We start from the raw sequence: 21,197 nt of genomic DNA, 5'->3' as shown, positions 1-21,197 counted from the left end.
GTTCTTAAATTTCTAAAAAAAAGTGCATCGTCATTAGCCTCCTAGACTTTCCCCGCAATTATAACAATCTTGATATGAATCAATTTCATAGCCGGGCAAAATATTCACACGTGTAACGTTTGAACATTCACTCGTTTTATTTCTCAGACTTCGATCACGTTGTTCAATTTAATAACATTCGACGAAGATCATCCGCGACAAATTTTCCGCGATATTTCCAACGATCGGAAAAATAAGAAAGATACGTGGAAGGATTTACTATTCGATTCACCCGGGGAATTTTTTCGTTACGCGAAAGATGCGGTTTCCTTGACAAAGAGAAAAAGAAAAATTACGAGCCGACGAAAGGAAGCGCTCACTCCATTTTCACCAACCCTTTTTACCGGGTGCCTCCCGATCGGAGATTTTCGCCCACTTCAGATCCGAATCTTTGCATAATGCCAGCGATGATAAAATACCCTCCTTCAACCAGCAAATCGAAATCCAGCCCGCCGGTGTGCACGTGCGTACACGTACGATATCCAGCATGGGGTCGGGTGTAGAGAGAGGGGCTATAATCAAAATGCAAAACTCTTCGGCTTTCAATTGCATGGAATATCGGGAATATCCGGGGCGCGAAGTGGATATCGAGTTACACCCTTGAAAAAGTGCACGTTCCTCTGCATGAAATTCCATCGAAAGACGTCTTGCAATTTGCAATCCCTGCGCCAGATTATCCTACGCGTTCTCCATCCGCACGTTTCCTATGGCATACACAAAACCGAGACGTTCAAGTCTCCAAAGATTCTACCAAATCTTTTCTTCCTCCTTTTGTTTTCTTCCTCGACTGCCTGTGAACGGAATAAGTAATTCGATAGTTGAAACGCAGCCACGGTTCTACTGTGCACTCGACAAAACCACCCTTCCTACTACTCCCACTCTCTCTTTCTCTCTCTCCTCCCCCTATCTACTCCGCGTGCATAAAATTTCGCAGAGCAATTTGGGAAATCGTCCAATCGCGCAAGGGATGAATGGATCATAAAACACGATGGGACATGGTCCCCGTGATTACCTTGGGTAAGATCCGGCCGGAACAATGGTAAAACTTGGCCCCCGCGGCGTAACGCCTCCGGATCTTCCGGCGGAGCTTCGCGATTTCCCTTTTCTATGCAAATTCTCCGGGGCTCGCGCAGCGTTTTCACCGGGCCGTGGGTAGACAGCAAACTGTCGCTGGCTGACAGGGAGTGGGACAAACGGAAGGCAGAGTGTAAACGCAGACAGGTGGACAAGGCGAAGGGCAGATGTTGGGACACGGTGCCGGTGGGCAAACTTTCTTTCGTTCTCCCATAGCCATGATATCTGGCCGGTTCTTCCTCATCTTCTTCATCAGTGCCAACAGTCTCGCTAACTCCGCCAATCTCGCGTTGTAATCGTCCTTGTCGCGTTTCCGTCTCTTCTTCCTCGTCTGAGTCGCTTCTTCCGCAGGCTTCTCCAGCGATTTGCAATCGCAGATCAACCGATCCGGATGAAGAGGCGGTAAGATCGTTTGGCTTCCCCAACAGAAGGATTCCAGATCGACGGTTGTTAACGCGCGGAACTGATACTGGAAGTTCTCGTCTTCTTCCTCGCGAGCGTAGAACGCTTTCTCTATTTCGTAAGGGGTGTGCATCTCGGTTATGATACTCTTGCCCAAATAACTGATGCGTACGTAGAGCTCGATACTGGCGTCGGTCTCTTGTAGATCCTCGTCGAGCAGAACGAACGTGCCACGCGTCGACCTGTACGATTAAACGTGATTTTCTTTCCGTTTTCTCTTTTTCCTCTCTTTCTTTTTTTTTTCAGAACTCACCCGAGCGCGGAAAAGCGGATTTACGAGCACCTGTCGTGCGCCTGAGCCGCATCAACAAGCGCTTGTACATTCTTCAGAGAGGATGAAACATTATCTCTTGATTCGCGCGCCGTTAATTCGTGTATTGTACTTAAGGGGATTTTTTCATCCACCGGTACGCGAATATTTTTTTATCTACACACCGCTTTTGGTAAAACCTATTCAACGAACGACCTTTCACACGCGTTAGAAAACGATTCGCGGCAACCCTCGACCGGAAAAAGAAAAACGAATGGAATAACCTAAAATAAAAACGAGCAAAAATAGAAAAAATCGCGGGAAGTTTGAAAAAGGTTCAACGAGCGTAAGAAGAGAATCAGAGTGATACGATTTAACGTTGTTTCGTGAAATTTTTCCTCTATCTCATTCCGTAAAATTTACCTCGCGGAATAAATTGTCCAACGTTAATCCGAGCAGAGTAACAAGATTAACAGAGGCAACAGAAAAACAAGAGCAAAGCCTTTTTCACGGTGTGTGAGAGAAAAGGAGGGAGAGAAAGAGGAGAAAAAGAGACGAGATTCTGACCGATACCGGGTCAAGCCAGCGCCGGCCGGTTTCCGATACAAACGAACAAGAGGGAAGGTTAGAAAAGCAGCACGACCTGGTACTTTGGTACAGCGGTTTTTTAAATTACATTAGACCGAGCGAGGCTGTGTCGGGGGGTAACATTTGCCGTTCGGTAATCCGTTTCAACGTCGGATTTGCATAAACGCCAGGTTCGCGTATTTAAATGCATTCACCTTGATATAGGTTCCCGTTGGAGAGCGTTGGAAAAATAACCCTCGAGATCTCTTCGTTCGCCTAGGTCCTTGATAATACCGTTAAGCAGATCGTCCACGTTGAGTAGGGTGAATCCAAAGTTCTGCCGTGGCTCGAGCTCGAAGTACTTGGACAGCCCCTTGTAGACGTACAACTGCAAGTCCACCCCGGACATTCTCTCCTCGAGCACAGCTTCCGGCAGGGCGAACAGCACGGATCTTCCACCGTAGAACTGCTCGTTCTCGTAATTAGAGCCACGATAAGAGCGGTAGTCCCGTCGATTCGGCATCAACGTCGTCCATTCGTCGTCCAACATTCGGAATAGTATCACCGTCCTTTTCATTAACGCGGCGTCGAACACGTCCGTCCATGGCATGTACAGCTGTATCGTTTATTTCCGGGGATTTTATCAGGGGGAATTAAGCGAAGAGAAAATTAACTACGTGCTACTAAACGTGTCTACGAAGTTTAACACTGTGACCACTTAAGTCTAATTGGCTTAACAGCGATTCTTTGCAAAAGTGAGCGAAAGTGATTGAAAAATTAATGGGTCATTTTTGACCCGACCGGAATTTTATTAGGGAATTAAGCAAAGAGAAACTTAACTATGTCGTGCTAATTGTCTGTGAGTTGTAACACTATGACCACTTAGGTCAACTTATATCTTTCCAAAAGTGAATTTTTCACGTGAGTAAAAGTGATTGAAAAATCACTTTTCTTGGAAAGTTGCCAATGGGTCATTTTTGACCCGGTCGGTCGTTCCAGTGTTTAGAGGATATTCTGGTCTAAACTTAACAAAAAGTATCGATTTTTGTTACATTTTTCGAAAGCATGAACCTTCGAGAATGTACTGTTAAATTATTGCAGGAAAATTCCAAGTATTTCGGCTTTCACAACCTTTTGTAGTTAGCCACACTACCTCGTCCGCTCCGGAAAAATACAGATTGCATAAATCGGTTATGGTTTACCGTAAATTTCGCCGTGTTGTTGTCGGAATATTTCTCCGCGATAAAATTCCTCCACTTTTTGACAAGTGGTTGCGATACAGTAAAGTGGCCTCCCTCTTTTATTCCACGCTCTTGGCATAAAGATTCAAGAGGAAGGGCACCGTACAGCGGTATAATATTTTTTAATACAATATGACGTATCTTGTCCCTCTTACGTGACTAGTACCTACTTGTGAACTACGGTACTACGTGACCACCATCCTCTGTATATGTGCGTGTGTTAAATTTAAAAATTTAACCAGGATTATACGACGTCGAATATGACTGTTTAAACATTTTACATCTCGCACGACCGTCTCGTGGAAATCGTATTTCGGACACGGTTCCTAGGAACTGGCGTATTAAAAAAAGGCGTAAAAAAAAAGGGGAAGGAATAAGTAGCTCCATCAAAGTCGCGGTGATTTACAGCGTATCAACGACAGATAATTACTCACATTTTTCACCGCCACCTCCAACAGTATCATCCGCGAATCATGCACCACGATCAACGAGGACATCGTGTAATATATTATACGTGTTATCCGTTTTACGCTTCCCTCAACGAGTTCGCGTGAACTCTGACAGGAAGTTTGATTTATCGTCGATAAAGCGTCAAGAGCCTCCACCCCACCACCGCCGACTCGGCGAAGATTCTGAAATTTTTACTTGTTACAAAACTATTTTTCCCTGTGTATGTGAACCGCGGAGTTTGAGGTTGGAGCGTGTCGCGCTTTCCAATTCTGCGACATCGCTAACACTCCCCGCCTCCTTTGGCTCCACCCCTCGGCCACGGTATCGGCGCTTCTTTCGAGAAATAAATTTTATCGCGCTCCAACTATCCGCTAACTTCATTTCCCTGTTCTCCCGGAATAATAAACCGAACAAACTCCTCGCGTTCCCGCCCTTTCGCGTCGCCTCGCCACCCCTTTTCTAATCGCGTTCAGAAATAAATGTTTAGGAAAGAGAGTGCGAGACGATGGTAGAGGTCTCGTGGAGAAACTTTTATCACGGAACAGATCGGCCGAGGAATAAATGGATTTTGTCAAAGGGTCCTGGGGAGAGTTTGAAATTCACCCCATCAATCTTTCAATCTTTTCCACCTTTTTTCTCTCTCTCTCTCTTTTTTAAATCTTTTTCACGCGGCAACTTGGTAACTAAGGGAATGGAAAATTGGACACCGCATAGGAACTTTTTTTCCGGTGAAATATTGAATAAAATTTCGTACCTTTTCCTCCTGGATCGTTAAATCGTCGCACTCGTATTATGAAAAAGAGGATATTCTCTGTTGGGAAAAATGTGAAATTCGACAACGTTCTAATTATTCGAGCGGAACATTTTCACTGAAATATCCCATTTCTCTCCTGTTTGATATATCTCGTTAAACCTCTATATCTCTCTCAGCGTCGATAAGATCGAACAAAAATACCACGTCGATCGAGCGTTCTCTTCCGCTTTTTGTCTTCCCGGTTAGTTGTTTGCTGTACATTGGAAGCACTCAAGAACCAGTTTCCGTTGTCCCGTCCCGTAGGTGGAAACGCCATTAAAAATACTTCGAGGGGGATAGCGGAGCATCAGGGCGTGGCGTGGCAGGAAATAAAACAACGGGAACAACAAACGGGAGAGAGAAAAAGAGAGAGAGAGAGAAAAAAAAATAGAGGAGACACCAGCTCGAGGGCGGAAAAATCGTATTAACGACGGAGATAGATGCCGGGGGATGGTCGAGGTAAAAATCGTCGAAACACGAGCCAATTTATAGACACGGTGAATAGCGCGAAATACGCGAGGGGCGCAATTTATTGGCCCGACGTCTGGAACAATCTTAACCCCTGAAAGTGGCCGTCGTAAATCACAAATGATCCTGCGTTCAGCGTGTCTTTCTGGCGTCTACGAGGGGAAAGGGTACGCGCGTTCGCGACAGCAGAAACGCGTAATAACCCCGAAAAGAAAAAAGGAAAAGAAACGCAATAACCACGTGAATACGGGCGTAACCAGGCGCGAGAAGAAAAAGCTTAAACGTCGTTTGGCCCAACGTACCGTACCCTGTTACCGTTAATCTGTCTGCATTGCGACGGTGCGTGTCGTAAAGAAACATTTCGCCAGGTTTTTCAACATTTTCACGTTTTACTGGGCTATTTGTCTACGTACGACAACACTGTGAAAAGAGGAATTAGCACTGCTCGTAAAATGAAATAGTCGTCGGTTTTATGGAGAAATGACGAAGTTTAGTTGCATGCAATGCCAATTAACGCGATACTTTTTCCATCACAGATACACCACGTGAGATATAAAAACAGGTTGAAATGTACCATTGAGAAATATATAAAGATAGCTTGAATATTTACCATCTGAAATTCAGAAACGTGTGACTTTCGTTCTTGGAAGTCTGTCAGCCCTTTGGGACAGAGCCGTGACTTTTATATTTGACAAAACGTCCGTTTAGGGTCGTCCGTGTGACTTAATTCGGCCCAATTTTTTGCCTCCTTTCGCTCCTCGTGATCCATCATGTTGCTTCGAGGGGTGGTGAAAAAAAAAAATATTAAAGATGACCGTCCTCCGATGCTGTGTATCTTCCTCATCTCTGGAGGATTCAATTCTCGATCCAGCAACTTCCGTCGATGTTTCTTCTCGTGATAGATACTAAATAAGCAGACTTATCTTCACGTCGAACAAACTTCTTCATTTTTCTTCTCTCACTTCCTATCAGCTATATAGAACCTATCCTAAGGTACGTAAATACGGGGTGTTAACGATACTCGATCCATCTTTCACCTTCGTTATCCAGCTTCCTCGAGCCCAAGTTATCGCTTCATTCAAAGAATCCACTGGCTCTCCAGAGGGGGAGAGAGAGCTCTCTCCTCGCAGAAACGATGCATACCTGATAAGAGATCCTGTCAGCGCTGGGTGACACCTTTTGCCGTTCCCTGATCGATTAAACAGATCCGCTAATGCCCTCGGCAGTGGCGAAAAAAAAGGAAAAAAAGGGGAAAAAAAGAGAAGCGAAAGGTTCGACTTGTGAGTGACGCTATCTGACGCTTTTAATCGAGCCCACTATAAATCGCTCTTTCAGCGGGCCGCCGTTTTCGCGATCGCTAATGGTGGCCGAACGATGGCTCGAAGAGCGAAATATAAATTGCTGACACGGTTAATTCAGCCTTGACGCGAAGTAAAATCCGTCCCCGAATTGAATTCCGGCTGAATTCGAGCGTCCTGATTACGCGAATTCTACGGTAGTAAGGTACCGCGTTTAAACTTTCATTCTTTGAGGATCGAGCAAGGTAGGGCAACGCGATTAAATGATTGATTGGTTGAAATATAGGCCAGACCCGATTCGTTCCGACTTAGCTACACTTCGATTGAATCAGTCACAGCCGAATGACCGTTTACAGTCACCAAGTTGCTAACCTTTTGCTGCGACATTTACACACACATACACAGATTTACAGAGGTATTTGCGCGATAATCGCTCCGTGTCGGCATGTCGGCAAATTGCACGCGCTAATCATGCTACCGTGCATCCTGTTACAAGTATGAAGCGCCTACTGCTGATTATCCGGTCGGACTGAACACAGAGGCACGCGTTCCTAGCCTGTACTCATTGTCGAAATTGACAAATTGCCTGGATTCCTATGGTACGTCAAGAATCCCTCGAAAGCTAACAGCCGATTCAATTTCGTTCCCTTTTTCGGTGTACAAAGAGCGATTTTCGTTGAACACAGTGGAATAAGTAACTGATCGAACAGCTTATGAGTAACTGAAGTTGATAGAATCTATCTTTAGAATTTTCTGACGTTTCTCTCAAATTGACAAATTTTCTATGCGATTGACACTGACACGACAGCAACTCGTTGAAAACACCGACAACTGGTGTAACGAAATTAGCAGAGAGATTTAATTCGATCATCTTTTCGACTATATTAAATCACGCCGATAGAATCTTTCTTTAGAACGGTCCCTCGAAAATAGTCCAAAGGATCGGTGCAAAAGTCGGAAGATAGGATCTTCTTCTGTGAAATTGACAAGTTTCCTAAGTGACTGACACCGACGCGACAGGAATTCCACGAACGCCGTTCAACCAAGGATAACCAAATTAGCTGATAGATTTAGCACAATCATCTTTTCACCTATATTCAATCACGTCGATAGAATCTTTCCGTAGAGACTTGCTGCAGCGGAGAGAAAAAGTCGTTCCAAGAACCCACGCCTGTGAAAGATCCAGTCGAAATAATCTCCAAATCGAATCACGCTTCCGGCTGATAGTTCGCTGATCGAAAGCGCCCGGTGGCTCTCCATCGCGCACATAATCCAACGCGTTTTCCAGTGTGAAAGAACGAAACGTCAGAACGCTGCTCGTCATCCTGTCGGTCGTTGGCCGTCGATCGACGCAATTAGAGCGATTGCAAGTTCGGCCAGTGCTTGACCCATCTTCGTCGATTAATGCAGTCGAAATGTCGGTGTGTATAGTACTTGGTGGAAGAAGAGCTATAGCTAGATCGTAAAATCAGACAGGCGTGAAAGAACGTGAAATACGATTGCCAAAACATCAGTTTGGATGGGGAAAAACTCCGATACGAAGTCAATTCGTTACCGATTCTCCCATTACGGTATATTTAAAAAAGTGAAAAACACAGAGAGAAAGATGACTGACCCAATCACAGCCATCGTTTAGCTGTACGAGGATTCACGTCTTTCGCTCGTCACTTGTGACGTGAGATTTAGGAGGCTTCTGTAAAGCCTGGTATACACTTGTTGCAAATACTCGTCGCGTATCGGTGTCCTTTGCGTATTAAAATTTCGTACTATCGAAACTTGATTCCCTTTATTCCCACGCATTTCTATCTGATTACCATCGAACCCTTAATCCGGTCCGTTTCCACATTCGCACCGAATTCCTGAGTTTTCACCAACAAACCCTCATTCTAATGCACTCGAGGTATTTTCCCATCAAATCCTTATCCCTCTCGATATCCTTACGCTCTCTTGACTCTTCCCAGACGAATGCATTCCTGATTTTCTCTCTCCTTCAACCCTCAAAAACCTAATATTAATACAACCCCAAAAAGATAAGAAACACTATACAATTTTATCAGTAAAGACGTCGTAACCGTGCCCAACGAAATTATAATCCAAAGTGAACACAATAAACTTCCTTCCAATATGATCCACAACAAGTTCTATTCAGTGCTCAAGAGTTTGCCCTAGGGGCAGCACACGGGCAAAAAAGGGCATTTCGCCCGCCCCACCCAAATCTTTCGCTCCAATTCGTCGATGTTATCGAGTTCGACCAATAATGAACATATATACGTGTGCCCTATATTTACGATTATGTTAGAGAATGTAGCCTTATGGGGCAAATCCCTCAGGGGCAAAACTTCCGAGCTCGACACAGTACTTACAACAAGCGTGTACCGGGCTTAAAGTCGCGCTCTCAGCCCTGCGTGCGGCTAGATCAATCGATGCTTTCGCTCAACGTCATGATTTACTACCTCGCCGTATCTCTTCCAGCAAGTGTATACTCTGGTATCCTGGTTTCAGGATGGTAATCACAGAGCCGCGTAACGCGATAACAGAGAAATTCCAGCTGTGTTTCTTAAACGGCGCCGAATTCCGTGCCCGTTTAATGAGCGACATTCGAGCAACAGCTGCCGCCTCGAAATATTTTCCGCACACCAACGGAGTCCGGCTAGACTACCGGCTGTATCGATATATCCCACTGCTCGCCCGACGACGAGCACTTCAATTACGGTAATTGCAAGTTCGAACGACGCCCGATGTCTCGTTAGAAATGAATACAATTTAAACGATCGTTCTAATAGCCAACGTACGCGGGTTCACCACTCCTCCCTCCTTCGCGATAATTACACGGGATATACGGTAACGCGTGGACACCCGGTAAGTGGACTGAGGAAGTTGAGAAGGATGACGAAAGTTTGCGGAGCAATTGTTGTTGAACGTAATCGATTTGCTTGCGGCGACCTTATGAGGGAACCTCTGATAACTCTGCCGGATTGGATGATAAATTGTTCAACATCACCGGCCACATTAAGAAGTAAATTACGGATGAAATTTGATTTCTCCAGGACTGATTACGATAAAAGGAGTAAAAGTACGTCGTGATATGAAATGTCGGATTTCTAATCACTCGCAAATTAACGATTAGAGTGATTAGACGAGTGGAGAAAAATTTAGAGTTTCTTCCTTCTCGTTAAATTACTTCTCGATCGAAACGAACGTGACATTTCTCAGTCTAATATTTCGCATTACCTTACTCCGTGTTTAAAATAAATTTCATCTCGCTAGATTGAATATGTTCGATTTAGTGATACATGATGCAGTAGCGTTTCATTGCCACAAGATTTCTGAACGGAGAAACGGTGGAAAATGATTTTCGCGCGTACGAAGGAATTCGCAAATGTCCTTTAAATCCCTATATTATTACGGATTCTATCCGAAACGTTTAATCTTCGAGAGGTAATGGAACAATTGGAAACTGTACGAAAACAGTTTCGATTCGAGGGAGATAACGCAGTAACGAACGAAAGCAGGTTACAGTGTCGTAAATAATCGACGAAAAAGCATCGAACGAATCGGTGAAAAATACTGACTTGGTTAATCCTGCGGAGCATTGATCCAGCTGGTCACAGGTGTGTACGTGAAATCGCGTGGCGTACAGGACAACACAACAGCCTGTACCTTCTGTGGAATATTTTTTTTTCGGGTACAATTAATAAAAAGAGACTAGTCTAGCAGCAATTTAAAGCCGCAAGAATAAAATTCATTTAAAACAGGAGGCCACCGGTGTTCGCGCGTATGTACCTGCACACAGGCAGAAGTAAACAGAATACACTTTCCGTGTATTCAAACACCGCTCGTTAAGGTTTGGTCCAGGGTAAAAAGTTAAATTGTTTTGTCAAGTGAAACATTAATGGCGAAAGAGAGGGTTTTTGCTCGTGCTTGTTATCGGCGAAAAAAAAAAAAAGGAGAAAATACACGTCCACGCCCGCCGCAGCTATGGTCGCCAAATCAATTTCCAATGGATCTTAGTAACCCTTTGAGTGTGAAACAAAAGGACACGCGACCCATGAAGATCGATTTTTCTTCTCTCTCTCTCTCTTTTTTCTTTGTGTACTGCGTACTAAATCGGGATGTCAAAGCTGATGGGATAAAGTAGATAATCTATGTACGAAGCAGTGTAAGCACCAGGTCAACGAAAAAACGCGAATATTCTGTGAGAAAAAATGATCAGTGATACGGGGAAAATTTGTTCACACGTTTTACAGAGCGTTTACCACCTACGACGTTTCACACTTGCGAAACAATTGCGTGTAATTAATTGTGCCGAACGATTGTATTCAATAGTGGCGTTTTTTTTTTATTGAAATAGAGGCTAAAAATATTCTATTATTGTAACAAACTTTGCGATATTAGGTCGTCCCATATGTTCGCGCCGAAAGCGAAAAATACTTTAATGAAAATCCAAGGAAATTCCATAGTGACGACGTAATGGTCTTACCAAAAAAAACAAATAGGAAAAAGTTGGGGAATGAGAAGGCACTTGCGCTTTTTTTCTTTTATCGAATTTGAAGGTTTGTTGGAAATAGTGACCTGAACTATAAAACGGGATGACGTGCTCTTATGTGACCGACGCGAAAAGCATTAAAAACTGTACCAAAAGTGTAATAAATCACCGACAAACCATTATTCCTGAGAAGAAGTATAAATAGTTAAACACATACACATGAAAAAACATTGGCAAAAATCATTCCAAAAAACGTAGCAAACCGTCGAGAAATGATCAGTCCTGAGACGAGGTAAAAAATAGCGAAGCACATGCACACACGAGTCCATAATCCACATGAGTGACATTTCGTTGAAAGCATCCAGAGTGCTCAAAGGGTTAACACCGGGCTAAGGTCAAAAGAATCCCGTTGATAAGCTTGCGAGACAAGGAATTCTGGAAGCGATTCCGGAGACGGAAACTCGTAGCGGAACCCGCATCGTGCCATTATCTCCACACGCAATAAACCATTCCAGCCAGCTCCTCCGTCTCCGGTGTCGAGCTCCTCCAACCCCCGTCCGGTGGCATTTCCGCCTCTACATCCGTCTCTTGAAAAAATATCAGCCGTCCTCGCGACGGCCCTGGCCTCCGCCGTCGCTCGTTCACCGTTTCTCTTTCTTCGAATAATTACGGGGCCGTGCAATTCGTCTTCCAGCGGCCGGGCTTTTTTAAACGGGACAAAGATACGGCATGTAAATTAGAGAGACAGCGCGAGCGAGCTTTCGTGATTAAGCCGCGCCGGATGAAAAAGGATCTGACTTCGATCTGGCAGACCGAGAGGAGGAAACCCTCGTGAAAACGAAGTTCGAGTACCACCCGGTACGGATATACACGGTGAGAGATTGAATCGTTTCTTCAACGAGGGAAGAGAGATACTTGGACGGACAAATGATCTCCTTGTCATACATACGAATCGATACTATATAACGAACTTGGTGAACAAATTCAATCTAACCTAGTTCCCCGGTGTGTTCTCTAATTTAGAGAGACGTAGAAAAACGTAAGGGTGACCTGGTGTCTGTCGCTGATCGCTGATAAGATATCGATTACCACTGGTCCCTTGCTAATAAGGTCCACCTGTCTTCCTCGATAACGAGAACTATTTATCAACTGTATAATGCTTTTGATACAGTAATGTTGACAATCGCTCCAACGATTTCAAATGTAGATGGTTAACCCCTTATCAGTCTGTGTCATCTCTGACGTGACATCGCAATTTTATCGTGTCAGCCGTGTGTCGCGTGAACTGAACAAATTGAAACATGCTGATTACGTTGAAAAATAAGCATCGATACGTTTAAAGTGTTACACGTGAAATTGTTCGGAGAAATCTTCTTTTAAAAACACCGAATAAAATATACAAAGCTCCAGCCGTCTGACGAGGGTTAATCACCGGTCGACCATAGTGTACATCCAGTGGAAGAAATACAGCGAGGACGTAAATTAAAGCATTAAACAACGACACTGATCGATACACCGACAATTTCAACTAAACGTAACATCTCACCTTACCACCCCGCTACATTTCTTCCGCCGACTATACCCATGGAATAGTACTTCTCAAATAACGACTATACTCTTCACAAGCGTCCCAAGATCGTCTAACGAGTGACAACTAAAATGAACGTTAACGAACGCGAAGGATGATGAATTAATTAGTGTAACGAGAAGGAAAGCGACGGTGAGAAAAATAATTGCGTCGCGTCGGCGACCTTCCAACTTTTTCAATCGCGTATTCAATTCCCCAGCCTCTCTCTCTCAAGTAGGTTCATAAAACTTACCGGAAATCAGAATGCTAAACGGACCGAGAAGGACTAACCTAAACGCCCCAAACCAGCCCAGGAATTTCGCCGCGGTGGCTTTAAAAAGATAAGAGGACAGAGGATCATCGAAACGACGAAATCCGGATCCCGTCGGTCGTTCCTACTACGCGTAACTTCGAAACGGAAGTCGCGTCGTCGAAGATTCCCCGTGCGAGGGTAGAAAAGCGCGAAAGCCACGCGTCTAAGCGCGCCTCTCGAAGCCCGGACGACAGGATCGATCGGCTTTTCGTTCTTATTCGTTAGAATGGCTTCTGCTCTCTCTCTCTCTCTCTCTCTTCCACCTTCCTCTCTCTATATAGAGAGATAGTAATAAGAATCTTCCATAGACGGTTTTGGGATCGTAACAGTGAGTAAGAAGATTTAGGAGGCAAAGGTGGGCTCGATCGTTTGCCGTATAAACGTTTTTCGAATATATATACCGTTGGAAGAAGAGGAAAACGGTGGACGGGCCAATAACAATATACTTCCGCCTTTATCAACGCTATTTGTCTTCGAATTGAAAAGCCAGAATGAATTCAGAAAGGGCGGGCCACCTCCTAAACTCTCCTCTCTCTTCGTACCGGATCTGAACGACGCGGAACGATCTCTCTCTTTTCTGGTCGGCGTCGGGACCGCTCGATTTACGAGCAAACCGTACAGGAGACGTCGTCGGATTTATCTTCCGGTTCACGCGGCCTCCGTGGCCTGGCCTGGCCGCGGATTAAACAGGCTAAATAAAGCATTCGCGTATCGCTGAGAATACCGTTAAGGGAAATTCATTTTTCACGCAAGCACGCGCCTCCCCCTATATCGCGCGTACGTGAGAAAAATTTCGTATATCCGTTCTTGAAAGCGTCCGTTTTCCCCATCCCCTGCTACCACACCGTCCCTCCTCTCCCTCTCTCTCTCTCTGTATCTCTGCTTCAGTGCCAACGGGAAAACGCAATCCGTCTTGGGGACACTTTACCTCGCGAAACATCCCGTATAAAATGGTTTTCGACCGACACGGCGGTCCCTCGCTCGGATCAATTCTACCCGGGGCGAGAAATTTTATTTTAATCACCGCCGCGAGAGAGAGAGAGACTGTACAGTGGACTGGTAGATCGATATATGGGGGATACGGGATTTTTCGAATGGCACGTTCGAGAGAGTGGAAAAAAAAAAGTATTGGACGATGGAGCACGGGAGGTTCATCGAGGAGGTCATGGTGGATAATTGAGTTGGATCATTGAGGTGAAGAGTCTGCGGGTGGTGATGTTGGAATGATTTGTTTGCTTTTCATTAGCGTATATCAAAGAACGAGTTTCGAGGAATGAATCGGGGTAAAAGAATTTTCTTCATGTTGATTTATCTTATTCTCTCTCTGTGTGTGTGTTAGAGGGTTAAAATTGGGTGAAATTCTTTCTGCTCGGTTTTTCGTCGCGGAATTTTTTTACTCGCGGTTACACGACACCCTTTAAGAGAACAGGAAAAGTTTATTTATACATTCATATATATGCATGAGGAAAGAAAATGGCGCGTGGTTCTTAGTGGTGTCGTTGCGCGCGTGATACATAGGCACCCTTGCATCGACGTTAAAAATGAACGAATATCGCCGTTCTCCGTACCCTACGATATATGAATTCTCTTCTTCTTCGTTTTGTAGCTTTGAAATCTGCATAAATTACGACGTGTACGATAAATGTTTCCCTTTAATTCTTCCCGGAGTAATTTAATTCGGTAGAACGTGTTTCAAATTCTACCGGTTAATTAATTTCAATACGCACCAGCTCGGTATTCCCCACCTTAGCCAGGGCAAAATTCAATCATCGTTGCAATTTTCTCCACGCGACTTTTTCCGCGTCAGTTTTAATCCCCTAAACCGCCCCCGTTTTCATTCAAGGAAAATACGATGAATTTCAATATTTCGATGCTGCCGGTGCAAAAGGTGGCTGCCAGCCCCTTAACTATAATCCTCGAAGCATCCTGTGCATCCATTTGCGAATTAAAATAGGTCACCGCCTGCGCAACGATCACCCGTACAAGCTAAACACATCCCGTAAAACGTCGGTGTTGAGGACGAAAAAAAAGGAAGACACGAGAAAGAAGAGAGAAACCGCGATGAAAAGAAAAAAGAGCCGCGCGTGTGTGTTCTATAATTTCACAGGTATTCATGAACGCGTCCGTAACGATTACGCTTTTACAATACGATGACAATCCTGCGGCTGTGGCGTCTCGTTGAAAAATATTCCAGGCGTTTCGACGTTGGATCGAAGAAAAGGAAGAAAGAAGGAAAAAAATAGGAAAAATCTCTCCCGACGAAAAATCGCGCTTGAAGTAGCGGGATCTCCTCTCTCTCTCCCTCTCTTTTCCTCTGTTGCGTCGAATGAAGCCGACGCGGCTGCTTCAAAGGAAAAAACAGGTGCCCTGCACTTTTAATTAATACATCCAGGCTTGCGCGCTCGCTGTGACGTCTTCTTCATTTTCCGTGCGTGATATTTTCATGGTAAACGGGTCACACGGATACGAGCAGTTCACGCGAATCACCTTTTGCGATAAGGCGATTAGAAACGGGCAGCTCTGAGGCGTGTGTACGTGTGTGTGTACAGAAGGCTCTCCTTTCCATAACCGTGTCACTGGTTTATTGAGCATACACGGACGCCTCTCGCCTCAGCGATCCATCCGCGGAACACGCGCGCGTTTCAGCCAATATTTCGACGTCCCTCGTGGAAAAAGAAAACTCTAAACCGCTCCCAGGGTTGCAATGAGCCTCGTTCCGCGCGATTTATAAAAACGACATTCAGCCGGAAAAAGCACGGCCAACGGATTGCGGCGAGTAGAATAATAACAACGATGTCTGTCACGTGCGAAACGGTGAATTGAAACGTGTAGAAGAACCATGTTTCTCGTTAAATTGATTTCATTACTTCACGGATTCTCCGGTTTTTCAAACTTTCGACCGTTCTTCATCTCGTCAGAAACGCAAGAAGGACAAACCGTGTACCTGCGTTGTCGAATAATTCGTGACTTCGAATTTAACCCTCGTACGTTCCTCAGAAGTAGTTACGCAAGAGATTTCACCCATTGTCGATCTATATTTTGCTTAACGTTATTGTCTTTTACACTACGTTCCATCGAAACGCACACACACTCGGTTACAACACACTCAGAAAGAAATGAAACGTAGTGCCTACAGCATCTGGAAAGAGGCTACGGGTGAATTTTCCGAGCGTACGAGGGTTAAGGGTGAAAGAAGCGGAACAATTTCTCGGTGAAATTTGGTAGGAGAAGCTAGAAGAGGAGAAGGAAATTAGGCGTATAATTCTAGAGGAGAAAGGATTTCACGCGATATTCGAGATAGAACAAGCACAAGAGCGAAGAGAGAGTGTTGAGAATAAGACGGAGGTGGGAGAGTGGTTTATCAAAAGACAGCGTTAAATCTGGAAGTGTGATGAGAAGGGATTGATAGGAGTAATTGTGCGAATGAACGGATCTCCCGGGACGTTTTTCAGAGCGTAAGAAAATGTTGGCGTAAGTTAAGTAAGGTTGGTAAGAAGCGAGGGAGAAGAAGAGGGGACTCGCGATTAAATATCACGCGAACAATTAAGTTCCGGCCCGGGAAATTAAAGAGCAAAAAGATCTGGGGCTGGGTAGATCGTTGGCCTGGCAAGGAGCCGTTTAAATTCCAGAACGCTCGCCCCATCCACGGGACTCGTAAGGGACTCTAATCGTCGCGGATCTTGTTCCCCGGCTAATTGAAAACCAGCCGCGGACTGGATAAACATTTATTTGCCGACCTCTGACCGCTCCGTTCGATAAATTAAGGCAATCTTTAGCCTCTGCTGCGTTCTATTAACACCATTTCATCCGCAGAATTGCCGGATCATCTATCCTTATCTTCGTTCGTCAGAGGAAAAAATTACAGTTCGTTGCGAGTTTACAGTTTCACGGCGGAAGCGAGAATAAATGTAAAAAATTAATTAAAACGAGAAAATGCGAATTGTAGTTATTATGAAAATGTAACAGTTATTATAAAAAGTTGGTAATAATTTGTAGCCGCGTTTTACTTATTTTTTGTTACACTATTCCATTATTACCAGCCAATTTTTTTACAGTAATTCTTACATTTTTCAAAATTTATAATTCTCACGCTTGCTTTCCACACCGATTCTTTCTTCCCCGATCAAAGTACGAGAAACGAATCGATCAAAATTACTCTCCCGAAGGGAAACTCAGATTATAGTGTGTTAAACGGACGAACGTTAGAAGTGAATCTTCCTCGATTCCACCGGAACCATTTCGTTCCCCGCTCGTTGGAAACGTGGAACTATTAAACCGGTAAAATATTAACCGAAATACGACGACGAGTGAAAACGGTCGCCGTGCATCGCCAGGCAGTTTCAATATTTCGCGGCATAAACGTCTCACGATCCTTATGCCGCCGTAAATTACCAGTGGATCATTTAAACGTGATTTCACCCTCCGTCCTGATAAAATTCCCGCCACGCTTCTAATTCAAACGTATCGATTCTATTTAACTGAAGAGCTGTTGCCTACGTGTGCTGTTCCAGATGAGACGGAAATCCGAGATCGCGGCCCTTTACTTCCTGTTGCTGTCGATCGCCTCTACGTACGTCGCTTCTGTCGCTGGTTACAAGGTGAGTACAGCGAAGCCTTTGTGTCACGTAACGTTCTGCATATCTTGTTTTAACATAATTACCGTGGACCTCGTGAAGTGAACGCGAGTGCATAGTTCGGTAAGGTGGAAATGGAATGTGATCACGGAGAAAATCGGGGGAAACCTGATTCTACTTAGTCCCACGGACAGATTTATGGATCTGTGTGCATCCCTTGAAATTCTTTCTCCCCCCATCGAGTTTCCTTTTTACTCATACGCGAACCACCGAGTTATCGACGTTGGAGAACGCAGCCAGATAAGATGGAGAAGATGGCCAAGGGATTGCGAAGGGAATACACTTTGCGATCTTTTTTTTCTTCTTTTTTAATTCGAGGAACAACGAGATCTACGGTGATTTCTGGTTTCTCCTGTTGTACCGCGAGCAGCATTTTCGATTAAAGGTATTATTTGCAGGTAGATAACTCACAGGGTGGTGTACATTTGTGTGAGTGAATTGAGAGATACAAGGTGGTGCTTGATACAAGATTTATCTAATAACATAATTGAGGTGTCTAAATGGAATTGCGTGTGTTGATGGAATGCGTGATGCGGATAGTTTGTCGGGTAGTTGAATAGTGTAGCGTCTCTATAGTGTCTGAGTCGGTTGAATTCTTCTATTTTTCAAAAACGAAAAGAATGATTTGTCTCTGTCGCACCTAAGGCTTAACTTCTTAACCCTCGTGCTTGTGTCTCTATGTGCATTTTCTTTAATTGTTTTCTCTCACTCTTCGTATCGCGCTGTCCTTTGTACTCTATCCCAAAAATCCAAGTCACAGCACTATAAAATTTAGAAACTTATTTCCACGCGCCTAGAAAATATTTCAGAAAAAATGAAGTTGATCATTTTTGACTCGTCGAGATAAAAAAAACTGTGAGTCGCGGTGAAAGTTTACATCTGAGAAATATTTTTCCAAGAGTCTCCAGCAGAGTGAACCAATTTTCCACTTTCCTTCGGTTGCAACACTTCAATGTTACGTTGCAGTTGGTTCTTCGCGAGGAAGAAGAAATAATTTCTCGCGAAGAAAGACGGCGATATTTCTCCGGTGATCGGGACGATAAGCGAAGAAGTGTATTTAAAATGCACATGACACACGCACGCCTCCGGTCGACGCGGTCGATTACAATAGAGGTTTCACAAAGGGTAGGCAAAGAGTCGGTCGGAAACGTCGAAGCCACCCCCGGTGCATCGTTGTATTCCAACATTATTCGCCTGACAACCTCTCTTCCCAGCAAGAAATGGCATAACCGGTTTCTTCCATTGGATTCCACGGTACACTCTGACCCAGTTGCACCGCTACTAATAATCGATCAAACTCAAATACGATTTGCTAAAATAGCATGCATTTTCTATTAGTTATTCGGAACGTGACCCAGAAGTCGGGAATAAACGCCGACACGCGAGATGCGTGCCGGTTGTAATCGTTGCCAATTCGACATTATACATGAGACCACGTTTAAATTCGAATCGATTAAAAGTTCCCTCATTTTCAATTCGATTCTAACATCGAGCGACTGTTGGAAGTGTACTCGATTAACTATGGAGAATATTGTTTATACAGTCTCTTGGGCAACGGGAAAATTATACAGGGTATCTGGTTTAATAAAGAAAACAACGACTTTGTGTGATTTCAAATCGTTCATCTGGTGATAAAAAAGGGTCTCGAAGTTATCGCATATTAACATCCGTTAATGTTGGCCTACGAAATTATCGCCTAATTTTAACCCATTTGCATCATTTGAAACAAATGAAAGATAGGCCCTTGACACGAAATTTTAATACAGTAAATTCTCTACAAGTGTCAGTCAGTTTGGATTCTACAAGTGTCAGTATAGATGGTCCTACGTCTGGGCTGCGTCGTTGCTGCGCCTATGTTATCTCGCTCGCTGTCAGTCAAGCGTGTAAAGCTACACCAGTCGGGAAAACATAATTTCTTTAATTTTACTTTTTTTCATCTGGAATTTTTTTTATCATGTTGGTGAGATTTTTCTCATGAAAATGATATCAAACACGATATAATTTGAACAACATTTACTTATTCACTGTCACGCCAGATAGTGAACGTGTTAATAAGTAAATGTTGTTCAAATTATGTCGTGTTTTATGTCATTCTCATCAGAAAAATCTCATCAATATGTTAAGAAAAATTTCGGGATAAAAAAACGTAAAATTAAAAAAGTTGGTATTTAAATCGTTTGGTTGCCTCGACTCACGTTTCATCCTTATCTTTATTCGCTGTCCTTGTCTACGTTCGGCAAACTACAAAGGCGGGCGCGAGGCTCGAAAACGTAGTCCCTGACTCTACAAGTGTCAGGTTTAGCTTCCTTGCGGACTGACACTTGTGGAGAATTTACTGTAGCTACGAAAAGGAAATGGGTTACATAGTAAGCAAAAATAGACTTTGAAATGATCTTCAAAATGACTTGGAGGATATTATTTTTTTTTTTTAGTAATTTTTCCTTATTTTCGATACCACCGAAAATACTGCAAACGTTCGTTACGTTATTCGTCAAAGTATCTTCAATTTCTTCTTCAACAATCGTTCAGAATCCACAGCAGAACCGAATTTCTTTCGCGTTCCCTCGATCCTCCACGGAATTCATCCAGCGTTACAGTCCTCCCTATTCGGGTTTCCCCGGTTCAGAGACGGAACGCAGGGGAATCACAGGTTGGACATCTGACATGCCGTCATCGCTGCTCTCGAGTGCGTGTGCTGGCCATTCCGCTAATGTTGACCAGGAGTGTTTGTTCTGATGCATGTGCAGGCAGTAGTACCGCTGGACACCACTTGTCCTACGGATCGTGTAACGCTGTGTAGTCCAACATAATTGTCGGCGTGCCAGAATTTACCCGGCGAATAGGTGGCTGGATCGGTGCCGGGCATTTCTGTCCCCGGTGCGTCCTCCTCCTACATGCGAGGATAATTCGCCGCGCTGCCTGAAGCGGATTTGATTGCGCGACGCCCATGATAAATGTAAATGCAAACAATGTCTGACAAGCGGACATTCGAACGCTACGAACTGGCTAATTTCCATATATCTCCAATTTCTTCCGATTTCCAATCCGGAACCATCTTACCGCTACTCCTCCTCCTTATGGAAATTCGTCTTCGTTGTTCTTCCATACATCGTGTCAACCACACACAAGACACACACACACACACCGTGTTATCAATTAATCGCCGTCGTTATTCACTCGAACTTTCCACTCCACCGGTAAACACAAAGCGTCCCCAAGTGACGTTTAATTACCTCGCGGAAAATAATAGCACGGTGATTTCCGGGTATATGAACGTTGGCGAACTTACAAGCGCTAAATTTCACGACGAAGGGAAGAACATTCCGTTGTTGTCTAGCGAACTACTTTATAGAAGAGAGAGGGAGAGACGTTATCTCTTAACGAACGTCTCGAAACGTACATGTAGTAGAAGAACTTTTCTGTATATTTGCTCCAACTTCGGCCCACCTTCAGCGATTGTCTTCTTCAACGGTGAAGTTTCGATACTTAACACGTTCCTTGCCACTGGAAAATCGTTAGGGACGTGCCTTGTTCCGCTCAGACACGTGAAATTCA

General features: G+C 44.2%; 2 protein-coding genes across 2 annotated transcripts in view; one reads left to right on the top strand and one right to left on the bottom strand.

Moving 5' to 3' along the window:
* The window catches only part of LOC108573544 (follistatin-related protein 5-like), a 51,618-nt gene that overhangs the window by 20,002 nt on the left and 10,419 nt on the right, over window positions 1-21,197 (top strand). The window contains exon 2 of the mRNA XM_017936006.1: window positions 17,520-17,606. Within this exon, the coding sequence (XP_017791495.1) occupies window positions 17,520-17,606 (87 nt within the window). The remainder of the gene's footprint in view (window positions 1-17,519; window positions 17,607-21,197) is intronic.
* On the bottom strand, window positions 1,178-4,130 carry LOC108573542. Its single transcript, XM_017936004.1, has 3 exons — window positions 4,068-4,130; window positions 2,608-3,008; window positions 1,178-1,757 (listed from the first exon to the last, which is right to left on the bottom strand). The coding sequence occupies exons 1-3, from the start codon at window positions 4,128-4,130 to the stop codon at window positions 1,178-1,180; spliced, it is 1,044 nt and encodes a 347-aa protein (XP_017791493.1).

Source organism: Habropoda laboriosa, unplaced genomic scaffold, assembly GCF_001263275.1.
Source record: "Habropoda laboriosa isolate 0110345459 unplaced genomic scaffold, ASM126327v1 scaffold148, whole genome shotgun sequence".
NCBI lineage: Eukaryota > Metazoa > Arthropoda > Insecta > Hymenoptera > Apidae > Habropoda > Habropoda laboriosa.
The sequence above is the reverse complement of the archived record's forward strand: the minus strand, read 5'-3'. Positions and strand labels throughout refer to the sequence as shown.

Excerpts from the sequence above, each read along its gene's own strand:
- LOC108573542 (XM_017936004.1), bottom strand. The coding sequence starts at position 4,130 with ATGTCCTCGTTGATCGTGGTGCATGATTCGCGGATGATACTGTTGGAG. Across the intron at positions 3,009-4,067 it reads TGGAGGTGGCGGTGAAAAAT|CTGTACATGCCATGGACGGA; the intron begins GTGAGTAATTAT and ends TAAACGATACAG. Across the intron at positions 1,758-2,607 it reads CAACGGGAACCTATATCAAG|GTCGACGCGTGGCACGTTCG; the intron begins GTGAATGCATTT and ends TTAATCGTACAG.